General features: G+C 38.6%; 1 protein-coding gene across 1 annotated transcript in view; it reads left to right on the top strand.

Annotated features, from left to right (window-relative positions):
- RELN (reelin) overlaps positions 1–13,343 on the top strand; it is a gene marked incomplete at both ends in the record, with an annotated part of 529,938 nt that overhangs the window by 219,571 nt on the left and 297,024 nt on the right. Inside the window, one exon of the mRNA XM_079711605.1 lies at positions 6,354–6,424. Coding sequence (XP_079567731.1) covers positions 6,354–6,424 — 71 coding nt within the window. The remainder of the gene's footprint in view (positions 1–6,353; positions 6,425–13,343) is intronic.

Genomic DNA, 13,343 nt, shown 5'->3' with positions numbered 1-13,343 from the left:
AATCAGGAGAGGTTAAGTTACCTCCCAAAGTAATAGAACTAGCTGGTTTTATTTTGATAAACACGCTACATCTTTTTTTTTTTTTTTTGCGGTACGCGGGCCTCTCACTGTTGTGGCCTCTCCCGTTGCGGAGCACAGGCTCCGGACGCGCAGGCTCAGCGGCCATAGCTCACGGGCCCAGCCGCTCCGCGGCATGTAGGATCTTCCCTGACTGGGGCACGAACCCGCGTCCCCTGCATCAGTAGGTGGACTCCCAACCACTGCGCCACCAGGGAAGACCAACACGCTACATCTTAATTTGAGTAGTTAGCTCTGCTGAGCCTCTTGAAAGGGATTAACCATTATGGTTGCCATTAACCATTAACTTACTAACCCTATTTGAATTATTTTATTTATATGTTCTTTGTTTTACTGATGAAAATTATACCATGATCAGAAAATATCATAAATTCATATATTTGGTGATTTTTAAGAATATGGAGACTTTGTGATTATTGGATAAGCACTTAAAAACATTAAAGCTGAAATTTGTATTTGGAGGGAGAGAAAGTATTTATACATTTAACAGAAGGAAAATGCTATGACTTAGGAATAAAAGATGTAATTATAAAAACAAAGAGCCCAGTAAAGCTTTGAAAAGCAAAGCGTTATGAAAACATCCACAATTTTTTATCATCTTGCAATGGCCTTGACGTGGTTTAAGTTGAGAGTTTAATATAAAAATAATTTCTCCCTGAAGTTATTCATTACTCCTTTTTACATGTTTTAAATAATTTGGTATTTTTTTCTTGTTTTAATAACGGTCAAGCTAAATCCTCAAGCTAATTAGAAGGTACAGTAATTTGCTGATGAAAAGGGGTCAAGAATCTTTGTAAGTGAATTGATTCCTTTGAAGATCAAATTGACCAAACTTGGACTGCCTCTCTCTTTTCCCATGTTCCACATATTTGTTGACATTTCCTGGAGGGTAGTCGGCACAGGCACGCTGATATTACACTAGATTAACGTCACGTTGCTGACAGATGAATGCCTTTACAATTGTCAATGGACGAGACACAGTAACATATCAGACCTCACTGGTAAATCAGGGAGAAAAGTGGGAAAGTAACCCACCACTGGAGATGTAAAGCACATCGTCCTAGGTTTAAAAATGATTCTTTAGGTTAATCTGTGAGCAAATTGATTGATGAAGTAATGAAACAGTACACTTGGGTAGGCATTGTAGCAACTACATTTAAACCCCTTTTTAGTCCTGTTTTGGAAACTGGATGGCAATATTGCACAATAGAAGCAAATTGTGAGCTGAAAAAATATAGTTTTGATTCCCTTATATGTTCAAATCATTATGACAGGTGCCTTTGTGGGAGATAATTTTAATTATTCCTACTATTCCAGACGCTTGAAATCCATTTAGGTAGAGAGACTTTAAGTATCAGAAGAGTGAATATTATTGTCTTTAAATAATAACTGTTATTATTAACCCTATCCTCATATAGAGAATCTGAAGCCTCAAGTGAATAAAGAAATATGAAGACAGATAGCTTGTTAGCGGCAGCTCACTGTGGTCACGCACTGGTCTTTCTGATTCCAGGGACTGTGAGCTTCAGCTTTGTGCCTCATTAAAATACATACTTATTGTTAAATGGCTTGGGCAAACAGTTGCTCTAGGAGTTCAGTAAAAACTAGAATATGGCGTGTTCTTTTAAATTCACGCTATTGCAAGCTCTGAATATGGTGATCATAATGAACTTTCTTCATTTGGCAGAATCTATGGAGCTTTTCAAATGATAGATCATAACAGCCCCCCTAACTTTTAAAATTACTTTTGTAATAGGGATTCTTGTTGGCAAACTTGCTCTAGAAACCTATGCATCTCCCAAGAAGATAAGTACTTATTAGAAGCTTATTTAAGAAATTTGGTCTACTCCCCAGGACAGTGAACAATGAGGATAGCTTCTGAACTCTTCTGAAAAATTACTGGTAATTATGGAAAATTAAATACCAGTAGTACCAACATAGTTATTAGCACCACAAATTTGATAGACCTCCTCCTAAAAGAGAGCTATAAATTGCATAATATAATTCTGATAACAAATAAGGCCTGCCACCATATATCATAGCTGTATCTTATTATAACAAAAGAAAAATATATTATGGGTTAAAAATTGGAGGACATGACCTCTAGGGACTTTTGACTCTGAGTTACTGTGACTTTAGCAATTTTTGAATACATAAATATATTTTTATATTTATATTTAAATGTATATATTTATGTTTATATGTTTATATTTTAACTATATATTTACATATTATATTTAAATATATATTTATATAAATATATATTTCTGTAGAATATTTGAAGTAAGTACTGTGCTGCTGTAAGTAAACCACCATGAATTATTTCTAGCTCTAAATGTGTTCAAAGTAGCCATTATTGACATGTCACACCCTGGGGCATGTAGAGCAGACACATTCATGGCTAAAAGCAATGGTACTTATGTTCTTGGTGGTCACCTGGGCTTCTGCTCTTTCTTCCCTCAAAGATAAGGTGCTAATAAGCAGACCCTTAAAATCACTAACCGTGCACCTACTGTAGGGTTGGGCATTTTTATATTAACTGTGATCTGAGGGATTTAAAGGTTTGTAAAGAAGGTGATGTACATGATGATTATCTGTCAACACGTGTGTGTGTGTGTGTGTGTGTGTGTGTGTGTGTGTGTGTGTGTATCCTTCCAGGGTTTTCGCAGCAATGTTGATGAGGTTAGCATCCAGCGCTCTTATATTTGGTGGAGAAAAGGAGCGATGCAAGGGATGTGGGGGCTGATAGAGGAAATGTGATAGAGTTGAAAGGGAACTGCAGTGAGCTGACTAGAAGCCCAAGGACTCAGACACTGTAGGAGAAGCGATCAAGAGAAATGTACTGAAAAGTTGGAGTCGAGAGCACAGTCTCAAGGAGGCATGAATTTAAAGATCAGGCCTGGAAAGCAGGCTCTCCCTCTGAAAAGACATCACAAGCTACCATCCCATCTTTGAACCAGATCAATGGCAATTTAATGTTAACAGTTAAAAGCGAGGACTCTGCACTCAGACTGCCTGGGTTTGAATCCTGGCCTAGCACCACTTACATGACATTAGGCAAATCAAGCAATAGATCTATGTCCCAGGAAAATGAGGGTAATAGTATCTACCTAGTAGGGTTCTTGTCAAGATTAATTGAGTTAATTTATGTAGAGCCCTTACAACAGTGCCTAGCAGGGGGTCGATTTCAATTCGTAATATGTGTTATAATAGTAATAACCATATATGCATGGTTTATATATATACATGACACATATATATAAGCCTTATATATACCTCTACCAGTCACATTATTATTATTATTATTACTTTTATTTTTCACAAGCAAAAGACTTCAGAGAATGACACTGAGCACATAGTATGCTTCTCAATCCAGTTTTGAACTGCTGAGCCCTTTCTTCAAACAACATTAAATACTTAGAACAAGCATTAGAACCAGGTGCTCTGGTTGAATTAATGGTGCCTGAAGCATTCCCTGCTGCCCATCCCTCTGACTCCCATGGAGACCCCTGGGTACCACTATGGAGCACATTTTGAAAACCGCTGATGTGGTGGGAAGAATCCAAGGCTTGGCATCAAGACCTGGAATCAGGTTCCATCTGCCATTAACAGGCTGTGTGACCTTCATCAGGTGTTCCCTGAGCCTCTGTTTCCTGATCCATACACTGTAAAGAGTTAGACTAGTTCAACGGTTTTCAAACTCTTCCACTTCAAACTCCTAAGTGTTCCAGAGAAGTGCACCAGGACCTTTTGGGGAGTGGGTGGTAGGGAGCATGCTGGGTGAGGAGAAGGAATCCAGCAACTTCCAACAGGGCTCCCCTGTTCATATGTAGGAGTTCTGTAATATTTGTTTGAAGAATGAGTACCACTGCTAGAGAAATTTTGACTAGATGATAAAAGTTTCTTCAGTTTCAGTTATTCTCTAGTTCTCAGAAATTCACTCATTGAACCACAGTAGAAGAAGTAAGAGCATGAATGAAATTCTAAATCTGAAGAAACTGAGTAATAGGGGAAGCAGTATGGACTATTCACAAGGTGCTGTGCAGTGACCGATATATATCAGTATCTCTGATATCCAGGGAAAAAGCAAAACCTCTGTGACATGAATTTTATTTGGATACTTTGGTTTTTTTGTGTTCATGGGAGCATACACTGGCACAATGATAATAAGTTTGTGGATCAACGAGAAATATTACTGTAGGAATAGTATATACTTAAAATCTGAAGACAACTAAAATGAACAATTATTTAAACATTGTATGTTGCAGGACTTTTCTTGGTGGTTAGTGATTTCAGAAAATATATCCCTTCCAAAGTAAATGTCAAATTAAAATTATACATTTATGATTGCTGTGTTGCTATCAGAAGTATATGTGAGCTCACAAGCTCTTGACTTGGGCTTCCATGGTGGCGCAGTGGTTGAGAGTCCGCCTGCCGATGCAGGGAACGCGGGTTCGTGCCCCAGTCCGGGAAGATCCCACATGCCGCGGAGCGGCTGGGCCCGTGAGCCATGGACGCTGAGCCTCCGCGTCCGGAGCCTGTGCTCCGCGACGGGAGAGGCCGTGGCAGTGAGAGGCCCACATACCGCAAAAAAAAAAAGCTCTTGTCTTGATTGAGATTTGAATAATGAAATGTATTTAGGTAAATCAAGTTTCCATGTTCTCTCTGGAAATAAAGCTTGTAATTGATGAGTCTGTGGGTCATGTTTATGGCTTAGATTGGCCCTAAATTTAGCCCCTCTCATATTCACCTTGCTAAAAGCAATGGAAAACCTATAAACATATGTGAATATATAGGGAGAGTGGTAGCATCTGTTTATCTGTAATTTCAATAATGATTAATATGCAACAACAAGGGCTGATTACCCTTATAAACTTCACATATAGTGTGAGTTGAAGGCTGCCCAGTGATTTTTCTCTTCAATTATATTTCCCTCCCACCATTCAAAACTCTCACTACTGTGTCATTGTGTGTGTGTGTGTGTTTGTGTGTGTGTTAAAGTATAATATTTTCAGTTTCATAGCTGAAATATGTTAGCTTGGAGCAATGTCACCCATTAACACTTCATCATGGCTTAGTCTATCAGACTACTTCCAGAGACTCAAGTCCTGGGGGGCTGACCCTTGTAACAATGCAGTGGGGGATAGAAATCAGAAAGGTATGCAGCATGGAGGAGGAGTGTGCATCCACCTGGAGACCAGAGTGGGGATGTGGGCAACCATGAGGTCCTGTTGGGCTGGACAAAGGGCAAGATGTTGACTGAGGGGTGCACATATGGAGGGGAAATGCAGAGGCCAAAAGTTGCCTTTTGTGACCTAGCCCAGTGCCTTGTACATAATCCATCTTCAGTAAGTGATGGCTGAATCAGATTATTTTTGTCCTAAGCTGGTTTTGGCTAGAACTAAACTTGAGGTTTAATGTTAATATATTTTAGTTATTAAAAAGATTTTGTATGGCTTATTTTCTGAAATCAAAATTTTTAAAGAGGCATGATTTCCTGTTTTAAATTCATTTAAATAATACCTTTTGTGCCAGAAAAGAATCTTTTTTAAGGAAAAACACTTCAAATATAAAGCATAAATAATTCTTCCTTTAATAAGACAGTTCCTATTATAACCATTGAATAACACATCTGCTGCAAGGATGTTATTTTTTTCACCAGTCCATGTGCACAGCTCTGATTAGAGGAGGTAAAAGATGCACATCTCCTTCAAGTGGTGAATTAGACCCAGTGGGGAAAAGGTGTATTTTATTATGACGGACTTTGTAATTATGAAAGCTCCAAATAGGCCTCTTTAAAAAAAAAAACACTTTAAAAATGTAATTCTCCATCTCAAATCTGTTATGGTGTTATGGTGACTGTTGATTTCAGAAAAAAGTACATTAAGAGCATCTTCCTCCAGTGCTAATATCATTATTGCACCACAAAACATTTTATATCAAGGTCTCCTGAAGAATAAATTTTAATAAACATCCTTTCCATACTTTTTCTTCTACCCAAGATTTGCTCACATCTGCAGTTTTCAGAATAAGCCCACAAATGTTACAGTATCTTTACAAAGTAAAACCAATCAGAAGATAATTCTCAACCGGGGTGTCTTGGTTTAAGCCTTGACTCTATTGTTCATTTTTATCTCTGTTCAGAGGCACTTTTTTAAAAAAAAATCATATCCACATAACATTTAAAAATGGGGTTTTAAAAAAGTTTAAAAGATACATTGTTATCACCAAACATATTACAAGATTTGTATTAACCTTTTTCTGTTCATTTCCAGGGCTACAGCAACACACAAAGGCCAGGTTATCTTCAAAGATGCTTTAGCCCAGCAATTGTGTGAACAAGGAGGTAAGAATCATCTTTGACTTCTTTGTATTGGTTGTGTCAAAATTATTCATGGTAGGTCCTATGTACTGAGTAAGCATTTCATGACTATTACTTGATCATGGCACTTTAAAAATGTAATTATTGACCCCTTAATATCTCTAATAATTATTTAGTTACTACTTATTGGTGAAGATCTGTAGAGTTCTGAAGATACTAAGTGTGAGTGAAATAAACCAAGACAAAATTTATATTCTTTTCAGTGTTTTTTTCTAATGAGTTATATTTAGTTGTCCTGGAAATATAAATCTTACTAATTTTAGAATTTTACAAAAACACACCTGCATAATTTACCACTTAAATTTCATGTTAACTTTGTCGAAAATATTTGTTTATAGCTTTTAATATTTGAGTGCGTTATAGATGATCGTGTATGTAGTATCTATATGCTTGTTTCAACTGTGTGCACTATTAATTTCTGATGCAACATAATTTTAGATACGTTAAGTGTACATTAAGTAGTCACATTAAGCTTTGTGACTGCCTCATACACATCCAGAGTCTCACCCATGCCAAAGTCTCATAGATGCACATATGTGAATGTATGCACATGCACACAATGAAAAAATGTCATCCCATTTTCACCATCATCATAGGCATATTATCAATTTTTGTTTACAGAGTTCTATTTTGGGGGAAACTTGTTAACTTAAGAATTACATTATTGAATGTAAAGGAAATTATCTCTCTGCTAAGGAGACTCTAATGGGTTTAAGACAGCAATTAGGAAAATTATGTGGGTTTTTGAAAAGCTTAAGAAAGTACCATTTATTATTTATAGTCATATATATCACCAATATGGCTTTATCTAAGTAATGAGACACTTGATGACCATTACTGGCAAACTTCTGATTGTTTACCTAATAACTCTTGAATCAGAAAACCCCATTCTAATTCTAGTTTCACATATGTTATCAGTGTTCTTATTTGAACAGAACAGAGTTTATTTGAACAGATTTGTATTCTGTGACTTTTGAGAATGCAAAAATGTGATAGCCTTTGTGTAGGCTCAAGAAATCTATCACAATGTAAATCTTTTTCCAGACTATAAAAATGTTCGCATTACTGAAAATATAGAACACCATATAGCAGTGAACGTTAATATCCTGAAAACTGCATAGTGTCAGGAAATGACATGTCTAATTTAACTGACATTTATCATTGCCTAAAAGCTGATTTCTTTTAAGCCTTGAATTTTTGAGTCTCTTCTGTTATAAATGAATCGTTGGGATTGGGTTCATTTGAAATGAAAAGAAAAAACAAAGAAAAATCAGTGGGAAAAAATTCTCAACCAGTGAGGGAAAAAAATGCCTTACATAATAGTAATGTTACACACGACCATGATTTACATGATGGTAGACTGGGATGTTATTAAAAATTCTATTCAGCCCAGGACCAGAGGAAAACATTGAGCTTTTTCAACAACACCTAACCAATTGAAATTATATCAATGCATCCAAGATAGGGTGGAAAGGATACTAACAAGAATGATCGCTTACTGCTGTCAGGAATAATAAGGGAAATAATTGGTGCTATAAAACATATATTTACTTTGGCCCTCTCCACGTTTAATTAAAACATTAATTATCTCCTCAAATAAAATAGCATAAATTTAACATGTAATAGTATCCTATGCATTGGATGAGGAATATCTAATATAAGTATTAAAGAGAGTAAAATGACAGTCTCTATATACCTGCTACAGGACAATGCCTTTCAGTCACAACGTACTTGGTAGGTTTGTTGATTTTAATTAAATTAAGGAATTTAAACAAAACAAATTTTGCTTGTGGAGCTTGAGGATAGCTATTATTACAAGATGATTGCTGGCTAAGCATATTAACTATTTTTTTATTGAAGTATAGTTGATTTACTATGTTGTGTTAATTTCTGCTGTACAGCAAAGTGATTCAGTTATACATATATATACATTCTTTTTTATATTCTTTTCCATTATGATTTATCCCAGGATACTGAATACAGTTCCCTGTGCTATACAATAGGACTCTGTTGTTTATCCATCCTATATATAATAGTTTGCATCTAAGCATATTAAAAAAGTAAAAGAATCAGAAAACATACTAATGAGGTCTTAGATGGCATGTAATCTTGATCCCCTTCCTTCAAAGACATTCAGTGAAGGATTTTATTCTGCAGACATGTATCCAGCACCTGCAAGCCCCTGTCCTAGTGCACAGTGCTAAATATGGATATAAAAGTAAAAACAGCCATTTCCTGTTCTTGAAGGCTGGGCTGTAAATGGCAGGTCAGTGGATCACAGAGGTAGCTAGATTCGCCTGGGGTGGTTAGGAAAGACATCCTGAGGATCAAGTCCTGAAGGGTCAGACACAGTTTAAGAAAAAATAGGAGAGAAGATTCCATCTCTCTCATCCTTCCCATTGCTACTGACCCGCCTTAGATGAGGACCCATCCCCTCCTTGGGGAATTGCTTACTAGCCTCTTCCCTAGTCTCCCTGCTCCCAGTTTCTCTGTGCTCTATACAGAGCTGCTAAAATGGAAATAGGATTCTACCATTTCCCTGCTTCCAACCCTTCAATATCTCAATTGGAGGCAATAGTTTATCTTCAGAGTAGAATCCCTACTGCTATCCGAGGAAAATCCTTTACAATCTGGCCTCAGTTTTCCTCCCTGCCTCATTTCTTGTCATCCTTTCCTTTCTCCTTAAAATTCCTGGCATGCGTGTCCCTCGATCACCAGTGGTATTGGCACTCTATACCCTCCCTGTCTTCTTTGCCCGGACGACCCGTCTTCATCTTCTCGTCTTCTTCATCTAGCTCGGGCTTTCAGACCCTGCTTTGGTATTACCTCCACCTGAAAAAAAAAGTCTCTGATCCCCCTCACAGTCCTCCTCGATCTGGTCTTGACGACTCTCGTGCATGGTGACATCACTCCGAAGGCACAGTAATACTGCAAATGGAAACACTGTCAGCACTACTATGTGCCCGACTGCACCCTAAGCACTCCACAAACGTGGACTCGTTTAATCTTTACTGCAGCCCCCTGGAGAATGAACTGTTATCATCTGCACTTGACAGATGAGGAAACAAAGGCACAGTGAGAATAACTTAAGGTCACACAGCTAGAAATTGACCAAGCTGGGATTGGATCCCAGGCAGTTTGGCCAGTAGCCCATGGTATTAGCATTCATATTACATTGCCTTTCAAAGAAATCCCTTCCTTAAGCATGCATTCGTTCATTTGATAACTGTTTATTTTGTGTCGTAATAAGAACGTTAACGCACGTGCCTTGTCTGCTGTTCACTATAAGCTCCTTGAGGGTAGGGACTGTGCTCTTTATCACTGAATCTCTAAAGCCTTCCACGATGTCCAGTGCATAGTGTGCACCCAATAAATGTTATTGAATAAACGAGTAGTTGGAGTACAGTGGTTGATTTCAACGTGTTGGCCTGAGGAAGCTGCTTTCCATCCCACAGGGCTCTCCAGCAGCCTGCTGAGTAGAGAGGCAGGTTGGAGAGACATCAGGATATAGATGCTGAGGAGGCAATGTACTCATCCAGGGAGTTCCCCGGAGAAGGGAGGAAGGGACCCAGTGTGGAATGCTAGCCATTGCAGGGACGGAAGAGGGAACTCTGGGAGAAGGGGCAAGCTTCAGAAATGGGGGTACTAGGGAAGACATTTCAACATGGGAGAGGCGTTCAAAAGGGACAGAGGCTTCCAAAAGAATGGTGAGGAGGACAAGAAAAATGCTATAGGATTTTTCAATTAACAGGTCATTGGCAATTTATATGTGAGGATGGTTTCGGGAGAGGCCAGACTACATGAGCATCTGAGCATGTGAAAGCCTTACAGGTTGGAAAGCTCTTGCCCAGGGTTTGGAGTCAGACAGTCAAGGGAAGACAAATTGTTGTGCGTTGAGAAGTATTTAAAGTTGAGGCTTTGAAAAAAATCTAAGATTAAAGGGAAGGAGAGAAAGGGCAGCCCGAGTGGAAAGCTGGTTCAAGGCAATGATGGGTTCATTCTCTCTCTCTCTCTCTCTCTCTCACACACAAAGTATTTATAGACTTTCACTGCCTTGTAGACAAAGACCATCAGGCACACACCTAGAGTTGAACAGATGGAGTTTAGTGCTCATTCCAGAATAGGAAAAGGCACATCATTGGGAACCATGGTGTGGGCCAGTAAGTGGAAATTATAAAAGGAATCATTATGATATTTGGGCCTATATTTTGTGATTTGGGCTCAGGTTTAAGGAGGTGGGGCTTTGCTCTGGATTGGATGCTATCAGCACGTGTGGGTATTCTATGGTTGGGGATCTCAATAAATCTTATCCATGGGGAGGGCAGAGCAGAGAGCCAGGCTAAGGCTGTAATTGATGAAGAAGCAGCAGTCACTTCTATCAGCCAGGAGAGAGGGATGCATGGTATATTGTGAGCTGGACAGTGTTCTGGTTGTGCTTGCATTCAGATGTGATTATAAAGTGGTCCTTTGTCTGTCTTGACCCATCATGATCACAGAGTGGCTTTGTCTGAAGCTGATGTTCTGTGAAATTGTTTCTGTTCACCGGAAGAGCACCAAGGCCCAGCTGTGAGTGCCAGGCCAGCTCCTGGATATCAGGAGCTGCTTTTCCTTTCTTGAGGCCTGAGGGGAGAATGATGCTAAGAGGCAGTCATTTCCTTTTGGATTTAGCCTTTACGAGGACTTTTGAATCATAGAGAAGTAGGTCTGGATACAGGCTTTGTGGGACCATACTCTCCAGAATCCCTAGCACAAAGTACAAGCTCAGTAAATGATAAGGGAAGGCATCTTGCTGGGGCAAAATTTTATTCAAGGTCAGCCAGGAGGAAATAAAAAGACTAAGTAGATCAGTGTGGTGAGATTATGGATATTTAATTTTTTCCTTTGAACTTATCTGTATTTTCTAATTTTTTTTTACAGTGAGCTTATATTATTTGGGTTATAATATATGTTTCCCCAAAACACAACAAATATAAGGTTATACTGATGAAGAAGGAGGGACAACTCTGCTGAAGCAGATGGAATAAATCACTTCTAAGAACTGAAGGAAAATTCTGAATTACAACTCCCATGTCTCCTCCTGTGTGAGGTCTTGCCTGGCTCCCTTAACATGATTGGTCTATGTTGTCATAATTATTTGTTTAAATACTCATGCCCACCCCATCACCCCGACTTGAAGCTTCTTGAGCCCAGCAACCATGACTTAATTTTTTTGTTTTTCTTAACGTCTAACAATGCTTGGCATAAAACAGACACTCTCTAAATGTTTGCTGAATATCACCTTAAACATTATACATTTGAAAAATCTCTGTCTTTCCTGAAAAAATCTTCTTTAACCCTGAACTTTTGCTGCGGAACACCATGAGGCAGTGTGGCTGTCACCAAAGCAGTGTTCTCTACACTGACCTCAGGTTGAAAAATGATGAATCATTACGTTAAGAAATCTGAAAACTATTCCCAGATTTCCATCTAAACACTAATGAGTCCCCTGAATGCTCTTGGGACATAAATCAAGTTTGGGGATTTTATGTCTTCACCTTGAATCCTGAGGTCCTAAGTAATTATAAACACATATCCAGCTGAATTCTGCTGACAACGTAGTACAGACGAGGAAGCAGAGTTTTCTCATCTCCAGTCTGGTGTGGGGTAGGCAGGTGCCAGGTTGTATACTCCCAATTGTTTTGAAAGCGGAAGATGCTTAGGTTCATTCACCAGCAGTAGAGAATAAAGAAGTGAATTCATTTAACATTCAGTACTCAACAAAGGATTATTGAATGCCTGCCATGGGCCAGGCTAAGCTAGATCTTGGGATATGGTAGTGAACAGAGCAAAGATCCCTGCTTTACTGGAGCTTACATTGTAGTGGAGAAGATAGACAATTAATATGAGATATAATAAATGAGTAAATGTGATACCATGTTAGAAGGTGGCAAGTGCTGTAGGGAAAAAAAAAAGACCTCAAAATAGGGCAGGGTAAAATTACACAGTTGAGTAGAGGTGGGAGAAGGCAGTTTGCAATTTTAAATAGGGTGGCAGGTAAGTCAGGCAGGCCTCAGTGGGAAGTAACATAGCAAAGACCAAGAAGGTATCTGTGGGATTGTCCAAAATGTCATTAGGTGATTTTAAAGACAGATGTGATAGTGGGTTTTTTTGTTTTTGTTTTTGTTTTTTCTAACATCTTCATTGGAGTATAATTGCTTTACAATGGTGTGTTAGTTTCTGCTTTATAACAAAGTGAATCAGTTATACTTATACGTATGTCCCCATATCTCTTCCCTCTTGCATCTCCCTCCCTCCCACCCTCCCTATCCCACCCCTCTAGGTGGTCACAAAGCACTGAGTTGATCTCCCTGTGCTATGCAGCTGTTTCCCACTAGCTATCTGTTTTACATCTGGTAGTGTATATATGTCCATGTCACTCTCTCACTTTGTCCCAGCTTACCCTTCCCCCTCCCCATGTCCTCAAGTCCATTCTCTAGTAGGTCTGCATCTTTATTCCCATCTTGCCCCTAGGTTCTTCATGACCTTTTTTTTTTTTTTTTTTTTTTGGGGTAGTGTTTTGTGAACTACTGTTAGAGGTGATCAAAGCAAAGGACTGAGGCAATTTCAGAATTGACTGAAAACCTGAAAGGAACTAGAAGAAGTCAGTCTTTTGCAAGAATTATTATTGTCAAATAGTCTAGAAAGAGCTGCAGACCTAATCCATATTCCTCAGAATCATGTAAACAGAGTTTCTGCTGAAAATGTTAATGAATGTGGTATGTATAGACTGAGGATGAGGAATAATATTTGAATGTTTGCTCTTGATCCTAGATCTGTAGTTGCCTTATGTGTAGATTAGCAACGAAGCCAGGAAGGTTAACTTTGACAAAACTGTACACCACTT

The sequence above is a fragment of the Hyperoodon ampullatus genome (assembly GCF_949752795.1).
Source record: "Hyperoodon ampullatus genome assembly, chromosome: 9".
Taxonomy (NCBI): domain Eukaryota; kingdom Metazoa; phylum Chordata; class Mammalia; order Artiodactyla; family Ziphiidae; genus Hyperoodon; species Hyperoodon ampullatus.
This window is presented reverse-complemented; position numbering and strand designations above follow the sequence as displayed.